The sequence below is a fragment of the Staurois parvus genome, unplaced genomic scaffold (assembly GCF_062004578.1).
Source record: "Staurois parvus isolate SC_StPar_1 unplaced genomic scaffold, SC_StPar_1.0 ptg000261l, whole genome shotgun sequence".
Lineage (NCBI taxonomy): Eukaryota > Metazoa > Chordata > Amphibia > Anura > Ranidae > Staurois > Staurois parvus.
In genome coordinates this window covers 1,909,031-1,929,452 of record NW_028318057.1, presented here as the reverse complement: position 1 = coordinate 1,929,452, position 20,422 = coordinate 1,909,031, and the positions used below count along the sequence as shown (strand labels likewise).

General features: G+C 36.3%; 1 protein-coding gene across 1 annotated transcript; it reads right to left on the bottom strand.

Moving 5' to 3' along the window:
• Positions 1-671: 671 nt before the first annotated feature.
• LOC149459412 (gastricsin-like) lies at positions 672-20,318 on the bottom strand. The gene is made up of 9 exons (XM_089681106.1): positions 20,263-20,318; positions 17,252-17,408; positions 10,208-10,325; positions 8,661-8,779; positions 5,992-6,191; positions 5,787-5,894; positions 5,515-5,662; positions 2,363-2,461; positions 672-1,344 (listed from the first exon to the last, which is right to left on the bottom strand). The coding sequence occupies exons 1-9, from the start codon at positions 20,316-20,318 to the stop codon at positions 1,192-1,194; spliced, it is 1,158 nt and encodes a 385-aa protein (XP_089537232.1). The 3' UTR covers positions 672-1,191.
• Between the last annotated feature and the right edge of the window lie 104 nt (positions 20,319-20,422).

Here is a 20,422-nt window from a genome sequence, read left to right as displayed (position 1 = left end):
AGTAATTGTCATTCAAAATGTGAGAGCACTGAAAGGTGAAAATTAGAAAGGGAATAAAAGTGCCCTGTATTAAAGTAGTTTAAAAAGTAGCAATTAATCCTTCAAGAAACTTAAATTAATGTTTAGCATAGTTATAATATACCCTGGATATCATCTAGTAAGTCATTCTCTAGAGTCTGCACATAACAGTAAAAATGTTTTTTGTATATGAGATGTACACAGTTAACCCTCCTGCTACCAGCAGTACCAATATACAGTATGTACTAAAGCTAAACTGTTACCCATCTTCTGTCATTGCATGATCCTAACACAGTGCTCTAAAACAAGACTAGTTTAACTGCCTATTTTCATCATCCACATTTTCTAACCTTTTTTTTTTGCATGCTCCAGTTTTAGTAAATCTACCCCCATACGTCTTTTTTTCTGCTTAGGCAATTTCAAGGGCAAAGTTCCGCCAATGGAATGAGCTTTGAGCCAAAAGCCAGGAAGACACCCACAGAGCTAATTTTGAAGCACTCACTCATCCGAACAAGACACATGTAATAGGAACACATTTTACTATTAAATACTATTTGCAGTCTATTGCAAACAAAGAACAAACATACACAATAGGTTTATGCAGGTTTATTTCAACAATCCATTTTGACACATATAATGTGTTTCTTCAGCTTTTTATACACAACAGTTCTATGGTATGACATGTATAATAGAAGATATGTTCCAGTAACATGGCATTGAGTGATTTAATAAGGCAAGTGTATGTCAAATAATATTTTGTTTTTCAGAAAACAAAAAGTTGATCATTCTCCAAAACGACCTTGTTGGTTTGGTATGAATCTTGGTTAGTACATAACATCATTGAAATTTTTTGCTCATTTTGCCAAGATAGGGGGTAGTATATATTGATATTTGCTACCATGAACTTCACTGATAATGAATATCCATTTGTATCCCCGTTGGAGCAAATTGGATCATGCTTTATAGGGTTTTTGGATCGTTTGGACCTTCCTTTTGGATCAACAGTGGGTAAAGGGTTGTGTTTATGAAGGATTTATAACTGTTTATTTTTTGCATCATTTGAACTAGATGGACTTTTTTCAACCCAACAAACTATGTAACTATATGTAAGTGAGTTAATATTTGGCATTCATTTATGCTGTGCATTACTGGTGAAACTCATTACACTAATGTCTATGCTGACTGAGCAAAACCCATCCTATTGTTGCCCATATCATAGACTGAATAGTATTGCCGGAGGAAGACATCACCCAGAATCCAGAAAGGTTGACCATTTTGAGATGGCAGGTAAGTCACTTCTACTCCAACTGTACAATATCCATTATTCTGCAAATAAAAACAAGATAGATGAAAAGGATAGAAAACCTAGACATGAATAAGAGGCAAGAAAACTAACATTATGTCAAGGAAAGGCAACAAACACATACATATTCCCAACAGGGAAATAGATAAGGAGTAACAAAAATAGAACTACATAGTATGTGTATAATATGATGAATAAAACTCTAAAAATATATTAAAGCCAAGCTCCAGGAATTACTAATAACTTTTTGTCCTGCATTGCACTTCATGACATAATCCTGTGACCACAGTCCAGAATGTCTTTAAAAAGAGGATTCTGGGGATGGGGGAGACAGTTGCACAAATGGAGAGGGCCTGCCAGAGCAAGGAGTTAGGAACATATTCCACTTTATTCCTTATCCCCTAGAGGTAACAAGCATTTAACCCTTAGCAGTACAGAGGGGCCCTATTGTGAGAGCAATTTTTTTTTTAAATACCGGAGTTGGGCTTTAATGTTTCTTTTAGGCTGAAGTTACGTACAGGCCATGGCACATAGCAAGATGCAATCACTGATATAGATTTTTTTTTATACCATTTTAAATGTAGGCATCACCAGTTATATGCCAATCTGAGCTAATTTTCACTAGGAACTGTACACATTTGCATGGGAATGTTACAGTATTCATGACCAGGACATACACTGCTCTCTCACTATTATCCACAGCAAAAGTACATACTTTTGACTAATGTTTTAAATAAATATATTCATTAAATATTATAAAAAAAATCTTTAAATTATATTCATAGCATTTAGGTCTTTCAATTGTATTTATACTGAAACCAAAGTTCCTAATACAGGTATGCTTGCTATGCTAACATTAATTTCTCTCACAATCACATCCTATTTACCTTTTTGCAAATTTGCAAATAAAAATTATCTGCTGGCAGAACTCCTATACCCTGGATGAGTTTTTTCTATATAATGTATTTTGTTTTCAAATTAGTTAATTGCATGATTAAACTTTTATTGTTGAATTGTTATATGCTGTTCAGCATGTAGTACCTGCAGAATATAAGCAGATGGAGACAATGGGAACTGAACTCCATTGATGGTAAAGCTGATGGTAGGAAGGCTCTGTACACTGTCACAGCTCACAATATACTGAAAGAAAAACAAGGACATAGAAGTTTAATTTACCAGATAAAGAACCAGGTTGCATACAGTGTATACATTAAAGCGATTCTAAAGCCTAAAGGTTTTTGTTACCTTAATGCATTACCTGCATTAAGGTTAAAAAAACTTTCCATCCACTGTTCACCCCACATACCTAAATACTTACCTTAGTCCTCACTTGATCCAGCACTGTGCCCGTCTACAACAGCACTGCACTCCCTCCCTGCTCTCACAGGCACAGAGGCAACAGCAGAAGCCATTGGCTCCTGCTACTGTCAATAAAATCCTGTGAGGAAGGATCAGGGGACAGGGCCAAGCCACACTGTTTGTTTATGGAGGCACACAGCCTGGCTTGGTAGTGCACCTGCACAGGTGCCTCCCATAGCAAGCTGCACAAGGAGAAAAGGAAGAGCAGAGAGCACTGGTGGGGACCCCAGAAAGGAGGAAAAGGGAAGCTCTATGTAATGAGTAAGCATAAACCTCTTTTTTAACCACTTCAATACCGGGCACTTATACCCTCTTCCTGCCCAGGTCAATTTTCAGTTTTCAGCACTGTTGCACTCTGAATGACAACCATGCAAAACTGTACCCATATGAAATTTTTATTATTTTTTCACACAAATAGAGCTTTCTTTTAGTGGTATTTAATCACCACTGAGTATTTTATTTTTTGCTAAATAAAACAAAAAACTCCTGAAACTTTTGAAAAAAAAACACACTTTTTTAATGACGTTTCTGTTATAAAATTTTGCAAATAAATAACATTTCTTCATAAATTTAGGTCAAAATGTATTCTGCTACATTCTTTGGTGAAAATAATAATAATTGAATTTGTATTTTTTCTTTTTTTTTACTATTTTATTTTTCAGCACTCTGTGACCAAAGCAATACAATGTTATCATAGTAACATTGAACTATTCTGGGCAAGTGATCAGATTTTTTTTTTTTTTTTTTAGCACATTATGATTGCTAATAACAATGTATTTAATTGATATTTGCAATCAATGTTACTGAATTAAACTGATTCATTCAGTCTTTTGTTGTTATTAGCTGTGATTGGGCAAAGCTGATCATATGATACAGATGGGCTGTGATTGGCCCTGTCTGTATCATGTGACTGCCTTGACCAGTCACAGCTAACAACATAATTGTATAAAATGGATGGAATGACAGGAAGCCTTCCATTGTATACAATTGTCATGTGGTCTGCTGTGATTGGTCACAGCGATCACATGACACTGGCAACAGGCCGGTGTAGTGATATGTCATTGGCTGTCTCCCGTGGACACAGTTGGTGACAGATCACGCTGCTACGCAGCACCTTGAGCAACTCGTTTTGACGGGACGCCATATGACGCCCAGTCACAACAGCGAGTGTCCCGCCCGGCCGTCAATCTGCTATAGGCCAGACGGGAAGGTGTTAATCTTAGAAAAAACATTCAAGCCTTTAGTATCACTTTAAGGAGGACCCAAAAACACATACTTTCCCATTTGACTTCAGTAAATTTTACCAAACTTGTGAAATTTCACTAAAATCTCCTGATTTTGGCAACATTTTGGGGACATGAAAACTCAGTTTTTCTCATCTCTGTTTATTAAATAATTTCAAATATGTGTAATGTTAAACTGATTCAGCTTTCATCCATTCAGTGTAATCAAAAAATCAAAAAACAAGAAGAAAACTGGATTTGCTGTAAGTTAGCACATTTTTTGCACATGTTTATAGTTTTGTTGAGGGCCAGCTCCAGGTTTTTGGACAGAGTTAGGATACAGACAGAAAAAAACACCTGGAAGTTCTGACTGTTATCCACTTTATTGAAAACATAAAAATAAAAGGTTTGACTGGAGTTGTGATTCAATTTAAAGAATAAGTTCACCTTTGGGAACATGTTACATGTTCTGCCCGCTTTTAGGGTGGAACATGTAACATGTTCCCAATTCTGCAGCGCCGCCCACCACCCCCTCCCCCCCTGACAGATAATATGGGGAGAAGTTTCCCCGTACTATCTGTCAGATTTGAAAACAGTGGCTATGCCCACACGGCCGCGTCATTCATTCATTAATTCATGGACTTCCGTGAATTAATGAACTGCGAGTCCTGGCAGCCTTAGCGGCTGTGGGCTTGTAGTTTTAAATGAACTACCACAGTGCTGTGGAGCGCCGTGGTAGTTCATTCAAGCTTCCTCTCAGAATATCTGCTTAGCCGTACATGCTGTATGGCAAGCAGATATTCTGATAGGTCTGTAAGAGACCTGCATGACATCAGAGATCAACTTATCACAGGTACAATGCTTTCCATGCTCCTTTGGACCAAAATGATAAATGTAATTTTTTACCTGCAAAAAATTTGCATTTATTATTTTTGTCCAAAAGGTGAACTTATCCTGTAAATTATAGAGATGGGTGAAAGAATTATATTTATTAAGATAGATAGCTACCAATTAGTATTTCCAACAGAAGAAAGGTCCTAACGATAAATGTCATTTTTGAATGACAAGCCTTTAAATTAATGCTCTACTCACATGGTTTTTAAGCATGAAATAGACTTTGCTGATCTGAAACATTAAGACTATGTTTACACTACCTGTACACTAAATATAGCATATGAATTAGAGCCCATTGTTTTTTCCATGTGCCCTTGTGGGTTTTGTATTGATCAATGGCAGTAAAATGCAGGTCACTCCTGTAGTTTGAATGAGCCTTAACTCTTGCACAATATTATTTAAGGACATTGGGTATCATTTGCACAGGGCTAGTGACTCTGGAGAACACATGAAACAATAAGAAGGGACTTCACTAAGTTTTAGGTATGAGTGGGGAAACGTTAGTCAAGGCTTGCTTAGGAATACATCCAAATGAGGTAACAGGAAAGAATTTTGGCACGCCTTGTAATTAAATGCAATTGTTTTTCTTTTAAGAATTTTAGGATGTTTTCTAAACCAGGATCATGCTCTATAGGAAATAGATTTTACTTAAAACTACCATTAAAAACAATTGAAAATGTTTTCATCCAGGAAACAGCCTTTTCTCTTCTCTCTCACCTCTCCAGATTGGCTTTGTTGGGCTCCAACGTATTGCAGGAAGTTTCCTAAAAATTGTTGGGGAATAGTGAGAAGGGAGGTTCCTGTGTCCACCATGGCTTGACATCCCTGGCTACACCAACCTGTTGCCTGCCCATTGATGGAAAACCTAAAATATATTAAAGTAGACTATTGTTCCTTATGATACTTTGGATTACATTAAAGGCCAGTATAGAATTGATTAGATTATGGTAATTTTAGAACAGATAATTATTGGGTTAGAAACTACTCACTCATCAATAGCAATCTGCCAGTACAGCTCTTGAGTGACAGGTGCCCAGTATATCTGTCCAGAATACAGTTGGTTGTCGACACCACCAAAAATGACTGCTCCTGATTGACTGAATACAGATGGCGTTTTAAAAAAACAATTTTTTAGATAAACCAGTTCCACTAGTAGCAAATACAAGTCAACTTTACAAAACAGTGAAGACTTACCTATTCATGTAGACACTGAAAATAGGGTATGTGAGGAGATTTTGTTGCAACATGCCCTGCATTGCAGTGGTGGCACCTCCTGCAGAAAGGGCAGGATAAGCCATTCCAAAAATACCTTCAAAGCCAGCATACACAAAGTCGGTGCCAGGTTCATTGACACTTAGGCCAAGCTCTTGGTTTGTGATGGTCAGGCTTTGCACCTTTGAAATAGAGATAATGTCACTGACATCTAAGCTTAAAAAGCAGAACAAAAACATAATAAATGTATACTAGTTTATTAAAAAGACGGCTATTGCAAAATTCTCCTTGGCCATATTAGTTATCTCTTAGCAGAGCATTTAGAAACTTTTTCTAGTTTTGGATAAAGTACAAAAAATTTTAACTTCTGTTTAATTTTTACTGTTATCCGAGACTCCATTAGCGAGATTTTCCTTTATTTTTCTGTTTTGCTGGCAACACGTGAATGTAGCCAGTCTCTAACCCTGTACTGTCCAAAATTAAGTAAAAGTTTTCTTCTGGACATAAACTTTGACAATGTAAAGCTAAAAAAATGGACTACAGCTTAACTAAAAAAAATGTGTTTTAAAACAGACTGGAAAGTGTAAGTTTGTCACCTAATTTTAATTGTAAAAACATTTAAATGGAGTTCAGACACCAAAAACAGTTTTAATCATTCCTAGTTTCAATGTAAATTATTGGTGGTAGGTTGCCTTAATCATTTTTGGTTGACAGTGTTCGAAATTGCCACACAATTTCAATGTATGTATGACCTGTATAAGTATACACAATTGGGCAGAGCGACATTTCCATTTTCAGAGATAAAGTAACCCTGTTGTCACTGGGTTTCTTGTACAAAATAGCCAAACCTGTAAGAGAAATGGCAATATACTTACATTTCTGATAATATACGTGTGTTGAAATTCCACCACTTTGCTGCTCTCCAGCCACTGAATATATTCCTGAATATATTCCTGACTTCAAGGGATGTAGAATACCTGCTCCCCTACTGTATGCAATGGTTCCATCTGCCAGCTTCTATGTCACTACAGGATGCACAACCCAAAGGGAGAAACCACTGTGTGCAGCAGGGGTAACATGTATTTAACACATCGGATGTGTCAAACATCTGCTGTAGCCAAGGAGCAGTGACGTAGTGGCATTTTCATGAGCTGCCGAGTAAGTATATTGCCCTTTTCTTTTCCAGGCTTGGTGTTTTGTGCAAGTGAACCATTGGTGAATGAGTCTCTTTAATTCCTGTTTATATATGCATGTATAGTTTCCACAAATGTGTTTTAGTGATTGTTCAATTAAGTATTATAATGAGTCATGACTACATTATGCACAGAGATTGAAAACTCACAAAGAAAGTACTGTAGGTACACATGATTCAAATAAGTAAATGCATTCCATCCAACACTGAATTTTTAATTTTAATTGCAGGTAAATTTGTGTTTTAATATAAATAGTTTTATATTTATAGTCTAATTAATAGATTTTTTTAAAATTATATGTAAAAATGTATGATTCTCTGCACTGAGAGAAGTATGCTAGCTTCAGAGAGCTTAAACTACAACGGCTTCAGTAGTTTCTAAGTCACTATGTTCCAGATAAATAATTTTGTCTTTTTTCTGTGTACTTGTTCTGGGTTTGTGTTTCAAAAATACTGAAATCAGAGGCAGCCAGGCAGCTAGAAGTTGTAGAAAGATAATGGCAATGGTAGCCTACATATTTTTCCTAATATGTGTTACCTTTTCCTACCTTATAAGCAGAGGTGAGGTATTATCTTACTTGTGCATTACAGCAATTAAATCTAGGGTAACAGCTGCTTACTGCTAAGCTACACATGAATAAATCGAAATAAAATAATACAACTAAATTTGTTATAGTGGCTGTCAGGGTGATACATTTTTTAAATTCTCAGCACCTTGAAGGAATTTTCCACACTAAACATCTTTCAATTGTTCATATATATTCTCTGTTTTAATTTTAGAATAAAAAGTCCACAAGCAGTATTGCTTCCCTGCTCAGACTCCCAATGCAGTGTTTTGAAAAAAAAAAAAAAAACGCGGTTGACGTGCGGAAAGCTGTTTTTTATCTTGAAACATATCTGGTTTACAAAATCCAAATCAATTGTTTTTGGAGGCAGGGTAAATAAAGTTGAACATGTTCCAGGACTGCAGTATCCTCTAAGATGCATTTTTTAAATTTGAGCTAAAGAAAGAAAACCCCTGCTGGTATACTTTCTTCTTGTTAGTGGAAATGCCTTTAAAAACAAACTATTATGGTTTTGGATTTATTTATTTTTAATGAATGTACAGTACTTTGTACATCTTTATTTTTTTACTATTATTACTTGTATAAAACTACTGTATGCACATGTATTTAAAAAAATATTGTAAGGTGCTTCCATGACACTATATGTACCTGTATTTGCAGAGTATACTGGGTTTTTGACAGCCTCCGATTAAATTTACATTCTAAAACTCAAAAAAAAGGGAGACGTGTCCCTCCTCTGATTTGTTACTTTTCTGAATAGTGATATGAATCAGGACCAGTAATATTGTCTTAGTTAAAATGTTTTGTTCAATACCACAATATCCTAAGTGTCATTTTATTCAGTTTTATCTGATACCTTAGATTCATTTATGCCACTTTAAAGTTTTACTTACTGTCACAGTATCATAGCCAAAGACTCCAGTGAGACTCCCACTGCCATACTGCATAGAAAACTGCTGATTATTGGATGTGTATGTGGAGGACTGGCTTGGGTTGAATAATGGATGGTTCTCTAAGGGGTCAAGCAGACAAATAACGTCAGCAGGAGTAAGACATTAGATGCTTCTACCCTTCTTTAAGTATGTTCTTCAATTCCTACATCTCTCAGAGTCACTCTTTTTGTAATTAAATAATAGTTATCAAATACGTGCATGACATTAAAACAAAGTTTTAATATATAAACCAATACATACAAAGTATGATTTATACACCAATCAGCCATAACATTATGACCACCCACCATAACATGGCAATCCATCTAATATTGAGTAGGTTTCCCTTTTACCACCAAAACAGCGCTGATCCATTGAGACATGGACTCTACTAGACCTCTGAAGGTATGCTATGGTATCTTACACCAAGCCATTAGAAACAGATCCCTTAAGTCCTGTATGTTGAGAGGTGGGGCCTTCATGGATTTGACTTATTTTTCCAACAATTCCCACAGATGCTCAATTGGATTGAGATCTGGAGAATTTGGAGGCCACGTCAATACCTCAAAGACACCTTCTTCCATTGTTCTGTGGTCTGGTTCTGATTCTCACATGCACATTGTAGGCTCTTTTGGCTGTGGACACAGGTCAGCATGGGCACCCTGACTAGTCTGTGGCTATGCAGTCCCATACACAACAAACAGTGATGCACTGTGTGTTCTGGCACCTTTTTTCTCAGAACCAACATAAACTTTATCATCAATTTGACCTACATTAGCTCTTCTATTTAATCAGACTACACACACCAACCTTCACTCTTCACCTGCATCAACGAGCCTTGGCCAACCATGACCTTGTCGCTGTTTGACGGTTTTCCTTTCTTGCACCACTTTTGGTAGGTGCTGACCATTGCAGACCAGGAACATCCTACAAGAGCTGCAGTTTTGGAGTTGCTCTGACCCAGTCTGTTCACCTTACTGCAAATTCAATTGTTTATGTTGAATAGATGTGTAAGTATGGTTAGGTCAGTGTAATGGGGCTGAGAAATGAGTTGTTATGGCCTTGGGTTTTTTATTGCTATTTGTTTCTCCCTTTCTATATTTCCTAGTGAATATAGATAAGTCAACTTAGTTTTTTTTCACTCAGCTAGTGAACTGAACAAACGAACAAAAAAGCAAAACAAAACCAATTATTTCATCTCCGCAAATGAGGTGGATGCTCCCCTCTGGGACATTGTATTCTGACAGCGGCACCCACAGCTGTTAGAGAGCACTGATCAGTTGCTGCCGCTGATTAATTGCAGTGGACGACTAAGGAAAATTTTCTGACGCATCCACTCAACAGAGGTCAAACAACTTGTCAACTTTTATCAACCAGGAACAGCCAAACACTGATCGAAATTCAACTGGATCAGCACAGGCCAATTTTAATCAGCATATGGACAGCATTAAACTGCATTATATTTTAGGGATCTAACATTCCACTTTACAAACAATTGTCATACATACGGCAGGCTTCACTCTGGCAGTAAGTTGAAGCAACCCAGAGATTGGATGATCCAGTGTCAAAAAGTACCATGAAGTTCTGGGGAGGTGTTCCAACACTGATTTGTCCATAATAGCAGGCCTGAAATGTTCAAAAACATTATACCAGTTATAAAAAAAAGAAAATGTAAAATTGGATCTCCTTTAACTCACACTGCTTATATTAACGTGTTACATAGTTACATAGTTAGTCTGGTTGAGAGACACAAGTCCATCTAGTTCAACCAATAAAAAGGAAAAGAAAAAAATTATACAATATATATAATCCTATTTACACAATCCTATACCCACAGTTGATCCAGAGGAAGGCAAAAACCCCCAGCAAAACATGATCCAAATTGCTCCTGCAGGCAAAAAAATTCCTTCCTGACCCTCCAAGAAGCAATCATATATTCCCTTGTTCAACATTACCTATAAATGTTAGTATCCAGTTATATTATGTGCATTTAGGAAAGAATTCAGGCCTTTTTTTTAAAAGCAATCTACTGAGCTGGCCAGAACCAACTCTTGAGGGAGTCTATTCCACATTTTCACAGCTCTTACTGTGAAGAAGCGTTTCCGTATTTGGAGATTAAATCTCTTTTCCTCCAGACGTAAAGAGTGTCCACTTGCCCTCTGTGGTGACCTTAAAGTTAATAACTCAACACCAAGTTCACTATATGAACCACTGATGTATTTATACATGGTAATCATATCCTCCTAATCTCCTCTTCTCAAGAGAGAATAAATTCAGTTCCTCTAATCTTTCCTCATAGCTGAGCTCCTCCATGTCCCTTATCAGTTAGGTGCTCTTCTCTGCACTTTCTCCAGTTCCCTGATATCCTTTTTGTGAATCGGTGCCCAAAACTGAACTGCATATTCCAGATGAGGCAACTAATGATTTGTACAGGGGTAAAATTATATATCTCTCTCTGGAGTCTATACCTCTTTTAATACAATAAATGATTCTGCTCACTTTAGAAACTGTAGCTTGGCATTGCATGCCATTATTAAGCTTGTGATCTACCAAAACTCCCAGATCCTTTTCCACCATTGAATCCACCAGTTGTACCCCCCCTAGTATGTGTGATGCATGCATATTCTTAGCCCCCAAGTGCATAACCTTACATTTATCAACATTAAACCTCATTTACCACATAGTTGCCCAATTAAACAGTGCATTGAGGTCGGCTTGTTAGTTGGAGACATCCTGAAAGAACGTTATTCCACTGCAAAGCTTAGTGTCATCTGCAAAGACTGAAGCAGTATTTTTAATCCTAGACTCTATATCATTTATAAATATATTAAAAAGTAACGGTCCCAACACTAAACCTTGAGGTACACCATTAATAACCCTAGACCATTCAGAGTATGAATCATTAACCACTACTCTTTGAATTCGGTCTTTTAGCCAGTTTTCTATCCATTTACAAACTGATTTTTCCAAGCCTGTGGAATTTGCCTTACATATTAGTTGTGTTTCTCAGGAACTGTGTCAAGAGCCTTTGGAAAATCCAAGTATACCACGTCCACAGCCACTGCTTTGTCTAAGGTTTTGCTTACCTCCTCATACAAAGAAATCAGATTTGTTCGACAACTTCTGTCTTTCATGAATCCATGCTGTCCATTCCTTATAATATTTTATTCCAGCAGGAATGCATCTATGTGGTCTTTAATAAAAATCTCTAGTATCTTCCCAACTACAGTTAAACATTCACCTATGTGGAGAATGTGCCCTCAACTCAGAATAAAAAAGCTCCATCTCCACCAAAAAACATGTTCAGGACACATCAAAACATTCCACAGTATTCTACCCCAATGTGGTCATCGCCCCCAATTCAACACTTTTATTCCAACCTTTTACCATCAGCTGGGATCCAGGGAAAATAAAGTCAATAACATTGGGATGTCGACACATCTTAATATTGACTATAATACACCCACCACATCCTCAGACACCCTCCCTAACAATCAGAATACTATTACCCATACTAATTTAACTTCTGACACATTTTTGTCAAAAATCCATGCCCAGTCAACTCTCTAAAAAGAAAGCACACAAGAGAGGCTGTCAAGGGAGACGAGGAAGAAATAAAAAACAAACAAAAACAAATCTTGTGGCTCCTCCCAACAATCCTGATCCATTTTTCTTATTTAAAGATTTAAACAGACACATTATGAATCTAACACTCAAAAGATTTTTCCAAGTACAAGCACAAAAAAGAAACAATTCTTCAGTTTTAGAAGTAGGAAATACATCTATTAGCCCTATGCCTGACCTCATGTGTTTTGATTTTACATAGTTACATAGTTAGTTAGTCTGGCTGAATAAAAGACAAAAGTCCATCCAGTTCAAACAAGAAAAAAAAAGTTCTAATCCTATGCCCACAACTTATCCAGAGGAAAGCAACCCCCCCCCCCCCCCAGCAAAGCATGATCCAATTTGCTCCTTCAGGGGAGAAAAGATAAAAATTCCTTCCTGATCCCCCCAGAGGCAATCGAATATTCCCTGGATCAACTTTAAACTTTAGGATTTTGATGCAGACATTTTAGAAACACTGGAACAATTATACCAAGATGACTCCTCTGACGATCTGATAGCTTTTACCAACACTGTATTTCTTGCCCACCCATTGCACAATCTCCATTGAAACCCAAGTCTATGTTTTTCCACATCACACAAAAGGTCCATACTTGGAGACCTTCTACAAAATGATATATTCAGACCTTATAAAACTCTGTCAACTTCATCCTTCCAAATCATATTACTTAGCACATCTCACCCCCAGTGAAAATAAGGCATTAAAAGACCTTACAGAGAACAATAACATTGTCATTAAAACTTCAGATAAAGGCGGTGGCATTGTTATCCAGGATAAAAAGAACTATATAATAGAGGCAAACAGACTACTGTCCAATACCTCTACCTATAAAAAAATTCAAAAAAGATCCATTACCAGAATTCAAGTTAGAAGCTGATACATTGGTCCAACATGCCCTTTAAATATAGTATATTGGACAAAACCAAGGTTGCTTTTTTATGCAGGAATTTTTATCGCACACCTTATTTTTATCATATAGAGTACCTACAATTCACAAAGACCAAAGAAACCCACCAGGAAGAACTATAATCTTTGCAATGGACCAATTTTTGCCTTTCCCACAATTATTTTAGTTTTAATGATGAGTTTTATTTACAAATTCAGGGCACTGCAGGGCGCAATTCTTGCACCGCCATATGTTAATCTTACGATGAACCTGTGGGAATCCTGATATATTTGGAACAATAACCCCTATGTGCAGTACCTCATCTATTTTGGGAGGTACATAGATGATATCATTATCATCTGGGGCAGCCCAATTGACTTCATATCTTCATTTGTGGAGCACTGCAATAGCAACCCTTTTGGCTTGTCATTTACACATGTGTTTGATTCAGACAAATTGGCCTTCTTAGATCTTGAAGTATACCATGAAAACAATGAGGTTCATGCTAGGAATGACAACAAACTCGCTGCAGGCAACTTGCTTTTGCATTATAGTAGTTGCCATTATCCTAAGTGGACTAACAATATCCCAAAAAGACAATTTTGCCACTTAAGGCAAAATTGCACAAAGGTCACTGATTATATAGAACAAAGCCTCATTCGCAAAGAAAAGGGCTACCCAGAACACAAAATACAACAAGCCTACACTGTTTATCTTAATGAAAAAACAACCAAAAAAGAAAAGGAGGCTTTTGACTAATTAATTAGGTTCATCACGAGATTTCATAAAAAGCACAAGAAAAATTGGAAAAACTAAAAAAAGACATTGGAATATATGACTAAAAGATCCTTATTTATCACCACTGCTTCCTAATCAACAACAAGTAACATATAAGAGAGCTCCAAATCTCAAAAACAAAATTGCTTCTAGTAAATTAAAATTGAACAAAACATAACTTATAAATAGCAGATGCCTTATACCATTAGTGGGCATGTACCAATGCAGAAAAACACTTTGTAAAACCTGTCCCTTCATCTCACATGGGAGAAAAGAGTTTGTAGCAAGAGGTAATATATTTAAATTTACAGATTTTTATAATTGCTCCTCAGATTATGTAGTGTATTGCATTACATGTCCTTGTAAACTGTTCTAAATAGGCTGCACTAATCGTCCACTAAGAAAATGTTTCAGTGTACATTGCCGATTGGTTGAAAAGGGAAAAGATAAACACAGTATCCCTCACCACTTTGCTGAACACCATCAAAAATCTACAAAAGGTCTAGAAGTATGGATTTTTGAACAAATAACCAGAGGTCTCCCCGAAGCAGAGCGCTTTCATAGGCTCTATGAAAGGGAGACCTTCTGGATTTATATTCTATATACTTTGTCACCTGGAGATCTTAATGAAGAAATCGAAGGATCCACAATCCTGTAATCATACACACATAGTTATCTGTTACATCTATGACTCTTTCCATAACCATCTGCTTTGTCCCTCCCCCCCTTTTTTTCCAGTTGGTGGGTTGGATATCTTTCTTGGGTGGTGGGTGGCACCAGCATTAGTAAGTATTCTATGCTATAATGTACTGTGAACATGATGAGCTTTATTATTATTATTTTTTTTTTTTTTATTAATCACAGTACACCTCTCTTAATTTTGTCACCTTTATCAATTTTTTAATATATTCCCTTGCCAATTGCAAGTATTTAGTAATATTATTATACACTCCTTCCTTTAAATATAGGTGCATAGGTGCACGGAAGAGCAGAAGTGCACTAACAGTAATTACATTCTATACTGTAATCATGGGTCCTAGCAGAAGCATGGCTTAAGCATATTAATATCAATGTCAGCCTACCAATATTCCTATATGAATTACGTATCCAAGATATATAACCCAGGTAATCCCATTTCATTCTCATACCATTACAGATGTTTATTATTATTTCTGTTCATTTTTAACATACCTATATATGTGCTTTTTAATTTAATGCTTAATGCCACTATATATATATATATATATAGACTCATGTTTGTGTATATTTGTTATTTTTGTTCCACATATTGCTTTTTACCTAAACCCAATCTATATATGGTATATTAATAATAACCAGCAGTTTTGTGTTTAACCAAAAGATGGAGCTGTGTATTAGATCATTGGGCTTCAGTATACTCCATATTATGGACTTACTTTAGGAGATGTATATTGCCTCTATTTATATGTATGCACATCACACTAAGGTCCCCTCAGCTTGAGAAAGGAGTTCACCCGACGAAGCGCATTGCATCACTTCTGGTGATGTCACCACGCCAAGCACCGCAGTCCTCTTTTGCTCCAACTGCATTTCAGCCCTCGTTTTGGGTTCCCCTCCATCATCCAGCCAACCAAGCAGCAGTGAAGGAAGACCACTCACCAGTTTGGACTTACACAATTTACCTTTGTTTTAGTACATTATATGACAGTCTACACTCAGAGGTGCCATCCTTTGTCTTTCCTTTGCATATTATTTGAAGATAGCTTTCGCTCTCTACCAGAAGACATGCAATGGAGTTATAACTGTCTGTTGGCCACAGTCACATTGTAGTTGGATGGACTTGTTATATAGCAGGTTCACTACCCCTACTGCACAAACTACTTGCGGTGAATCATCTGTTTGCCCCATGATTACCTTTATATAAACAAACAGGTCTATAATTACTTGGTAAAGACTTTGATCACTTGTTAATATAGGCACCACGTTGGACTTACTCTAACCCCGTGGTACAGTGCCAGTCATTAGAATCCCTACAAATTAGAAACAATGGCTTTGAAATGACAAAGTTCAATTATTTTAGGGCCCATGGGTGTATATCATCTGGTCCAGGTGTGTATCTAAGCCCAAATTCAAACATTTTATGAATTGCAGCTTACCAGTCCTTAGTCTACTTGTTGGTTTTGTTCTCTTTGTTTTCACCAGTTGATCAGTCAGTAACACACTTGCTGTCCTAGGGTGGCTTCTCTATCTATGGAGGAGCAACAGAGACACCCTTGGGCAGTAGCGCTGGCTGGAGAACGTATTATTAGATGGACTAGTAGATTTAGATGGACTTTACAAGTGACCAAAAACTTAATGTCTAACTCTAACACTTTTTAGGCAGTTACAGAAACATTTTTTCCCTTTTGGTATAAAGCTTTTATATTAATGAATACAAGCTGATCATTGTAAGAACCCCTGTCAGGGTTAAATGGTTTGGTCCAACTCTCTAACTTCTACTTTTTGCTGCACAGCATGATCTGTTAAAGGAAGTTGAAAAACACAGCAGTATCAACAGGTAAAGAAAGTTATATGGGGGACTTAGAAAAACAAAGACTATTTTATTAATGCTAGTGACAGAATACATTATATACAGTATGTAATCTTTGATTTTGTCTTTAGTGGGACTCTAATTGCTTGGATGGAGACGCCAAAAGTTTTAAATGTTGGAAGTTAGGCAGTTTGTTTTAAAAGTCTGGTATTCTCAGAGTTTTATGATTAGATGATTGGTGATATAATCCTTACAATCTACGAGGTGAAGGTATCACACTCTAATCATTAACATATATGGCTGTTCAATAAGCAAAGATTAATTGCATTTGGCTAAAAAGAATAGTTTTATCAATGGCTTTGTAAACAAAAAGTAAAAGCGGAAAAATACTCAGAACAACACAGAAACAAGATATAAACAAGAAATATAAAACATGAAAATTACATTATATGTACAAAGCTAAGTACTATTTATACAAACTCAACTAATTTTGAGCAGGAATAAACATTATTTTATACTCTTCCCATTGGATAACAGATACTGTAAGGGTAAATATAGGCAGATGTTGTTTAATTCTATTTTCACCTGGCAAATGCTGGCCAATTTTTTTTAATGGGTCTAAAGCACTGTGATAATTAGAAAGAATATGCAAAACTGACTTTTTGTTTACTGGAAAATAGGCAAATTTTGAACAAATTACCTATCAAATTAGTGGTAAATAGGTCACTGGACTTGTGCTGTTTTTAGGTACTTACATCCATGTTCATAGGCTCATAGACCACAGCAAAATCATTTTTGTGGTTGTAGCTATATTTCATGGCAGGATCCCTCTTGTGTGTTTTCATAAACTCTTTCAGTACTCCTTTCTCCTTCATTGTTTCCCGTATGGATTTGAATCTCTTCAGAGGGACTCTGTAATGGCAATGTGTTAAACTTATCCAAATGAAAGCATTTCTGCTTCTATGATGTTAACTGCTTATATTGCTTTAAATAGATTTCATCCTACTCATTAACTAAATAATGAAGCATATCCAAATTTATGCAGGTTGGGTCATGTTACTGGAAAATATAGTGATTCTGTTCTTGCCACGAGCTTTAATGTAAGTGTAATGCCTAAATGGTAAAGTTTACAGAATGTTAATAAGACTTATGAAGACTCTTTTCAGTAAACCAGTTTATATTTTTGATAAGCTCGTAACCAGCAATGTTCTTTCCATTGATGGAGAAGGCATTCTGGGTGGGGCACACTGTAAAAAGAGCGTGACTCTGGAATGTGTGGTACCCCTCTTGTGGGCAAGTGTGATTGGGTGTGAATGGAGGTCATCCAAAATACTAGGGAAGGATTTTGCTTTGCTTTGCTCTCATGTAGTTGACTTCCAAACTGCTGACTACAATAATATAATAACTAAAGTCTCAAGCCAACTTCTGGGATGAATATAGCATATATTTAAACTTAACGGTGGCTATGATGGTTTGCATGTTTATACTCTATATTTTTTTTAATATTCAAGATTCATCTATGACACAGGATTCCTAGAACACTGTAGCTTTCTTAAGTCAGCAGATGTTGTTTTCTTTCAGGCTCTCTCTCTCTTATTTAAACTCCTATTTACGTTTGAGGGAAAATTAGTAACTCTTCTTACTCAAAAACGCTGCTGCTGGTTAGACATGTATATATTAAATATGCATATGCAATATTTAAAATTTAATTGACTATAAATAAAAATGTATTTTTAAAATTGTATTTTTGCACTAAGCACAAAAACTACAGTGCATTCATAAAGTATTCAGACCCCTTCACTTTTTTCAATTTTGTTATGTTGCAGCCTGATACTACAGTTGTTTAAATTATTATTTTTTCCACATTAATCTACACTCAGTACACCATAAAGCCAAAGTGAAAACAGAATTTTAGAAATGTCTGAATTTATATAAAATAATAAATGGAAGTATCACATTGGCATAAGTATTCAGACCCTTTGCAATAACACCAGTTATATATAATATCAGTTGCCTCCCATTTCACTTGGTCATTGCTGAGATTTTTCTACACCTTGATTGGAGCCCTCCTGTGGTAAATTAAATTGATTGGATATGATTTGGAAGGACACACACCTCTCTATAAAAGGCATCACAGCTGACAATGCATAAAGAGCAAAAGCCATGAGCTCAAAGGAAATGCCTGCAGCGCTCAGATACAGGATTATTGCAAGATACAGATTTGGGGAAGGCTACAGAAAAGTTCTGCTGCACTGAAGGTTCCCAAGAGCACAGTGGCTCAATAATTCTCAAATTGAAAATGTTTGGCAAAACCAGGACTCTTCAAAGAGTTGGACATCCGGCCAAACTGGACAATCGGGGAAGAAAGGCCTTAATAGGAAAGGTGACCAAGAACCCAATGGTCTCTCTGACTGAACTCCAGAGATCCTGTGTGGGGATGGGACAACATTTCAGAAGGATAACATCATCAACTGATCTGGGCTTTATGGCAGAGTGGCTAGACGGAAGCCTCTCTTGGGGTACTGATACAGGATGCACTGTCAGCTGTGAGGCCTTTTGTAGAGATGCGTGTGTCTTTCCAAATAATGTCCAATCAATTTAATATATGACAGGTGGACACCAGTCAAAGTGTGGAAACATCTTAGCAACGATCAAGAGAAATGGGAGGCACCTGAGCTAAATTTCATGTGTTGTTGCAAAGGGTCTGAATACTTATGCCAAATGTGACATTTCCATTTTTTTATATTCATAAATTTAAAACATGTCCCAAATGTATTTTTTTAGCTTTGACTTTATGGGGTACTGAGTGTAGATTAATGAAAATAGAAAATAAATGTAAACAACTGTAGTATCTGGCTGCAATATAACAAAATCAAAAAAAGTGAAGGGGGTCTGAATACTTTATGAATGCACTGTATTTTTAGACAAGACAAAAACACTATACATTATCTTTAAAAACCAAGAAAATTGAACTGTGAAAAAACTGCTCTAAGTACTTTTTCAGAGATATAGGTCTATTTGTTAATAACAGTATGCATGGCCTGTTAATCAAAATTTAAACAAAAAAAATTCCAAAATCCTTGCAACAGTGCTTTTACAAGTAGAGCAAATAGCCAGTTGATTTTTGGCTCAATTGCATTCAAATTGCTTGCACAAAATGCTTATAAGACGTCCTTAATTATTTACAAGTTAGGCAGATTTTTCAAGCTTTGAGGTTGACTTGAATGCATGTATTCGTACTTCGAATGTGTAGTTCAGATTTGGGCAGCATCTCAAAATAATGACATATTATCTAATATGTCCTGCCTGTCACATACAGTAAAATACAATTCTGCTTTTCTGATAAATGTTTATTTTTCAGATTCTTGTTCCGATGAGTGTCTACAATAAGGAACTATCAGATGGAAGTTTATATTTATTTAAAATTGTGTTTGGACTGCTTACACAATCACAATCACAGAATATCCTCCTCCTATTAAGCAAAACTGATCATACTAAGAACAAATGTTGGAAAACTAGTCTGTCTATAAATACTATTTACAAATTCAACTGTTGAAATTTCAATTTTAACCCTTTAACTAATAGTATCACATGTGTCAGAAAAGAAAGGCCTCTTGTTTTAAAGCAGCTCTAATTATTGCAATGCAGCACAACGCAATGCAGTACAAAAGCATTTGAACTGCTTTTACCTAGGTGTTTCAAAGCACTCTAGAGCGGGATTGATGAATCATTTTGTTCTTAATCCAATATATTAGCATTTACCAACCTGACCAAACCCTCTGAGAGGTGAAGACAAACCAGCGCAAGAATCAACCACTTCATGGTTTTGAACTTAGGCAACACCAATCTTCTGGAACTGTGCTGTAAGATCGTTGCTGTGGTGTTTTATATAGCTGTTGGCTTTACGCAAGTGTATAATCTGGAAT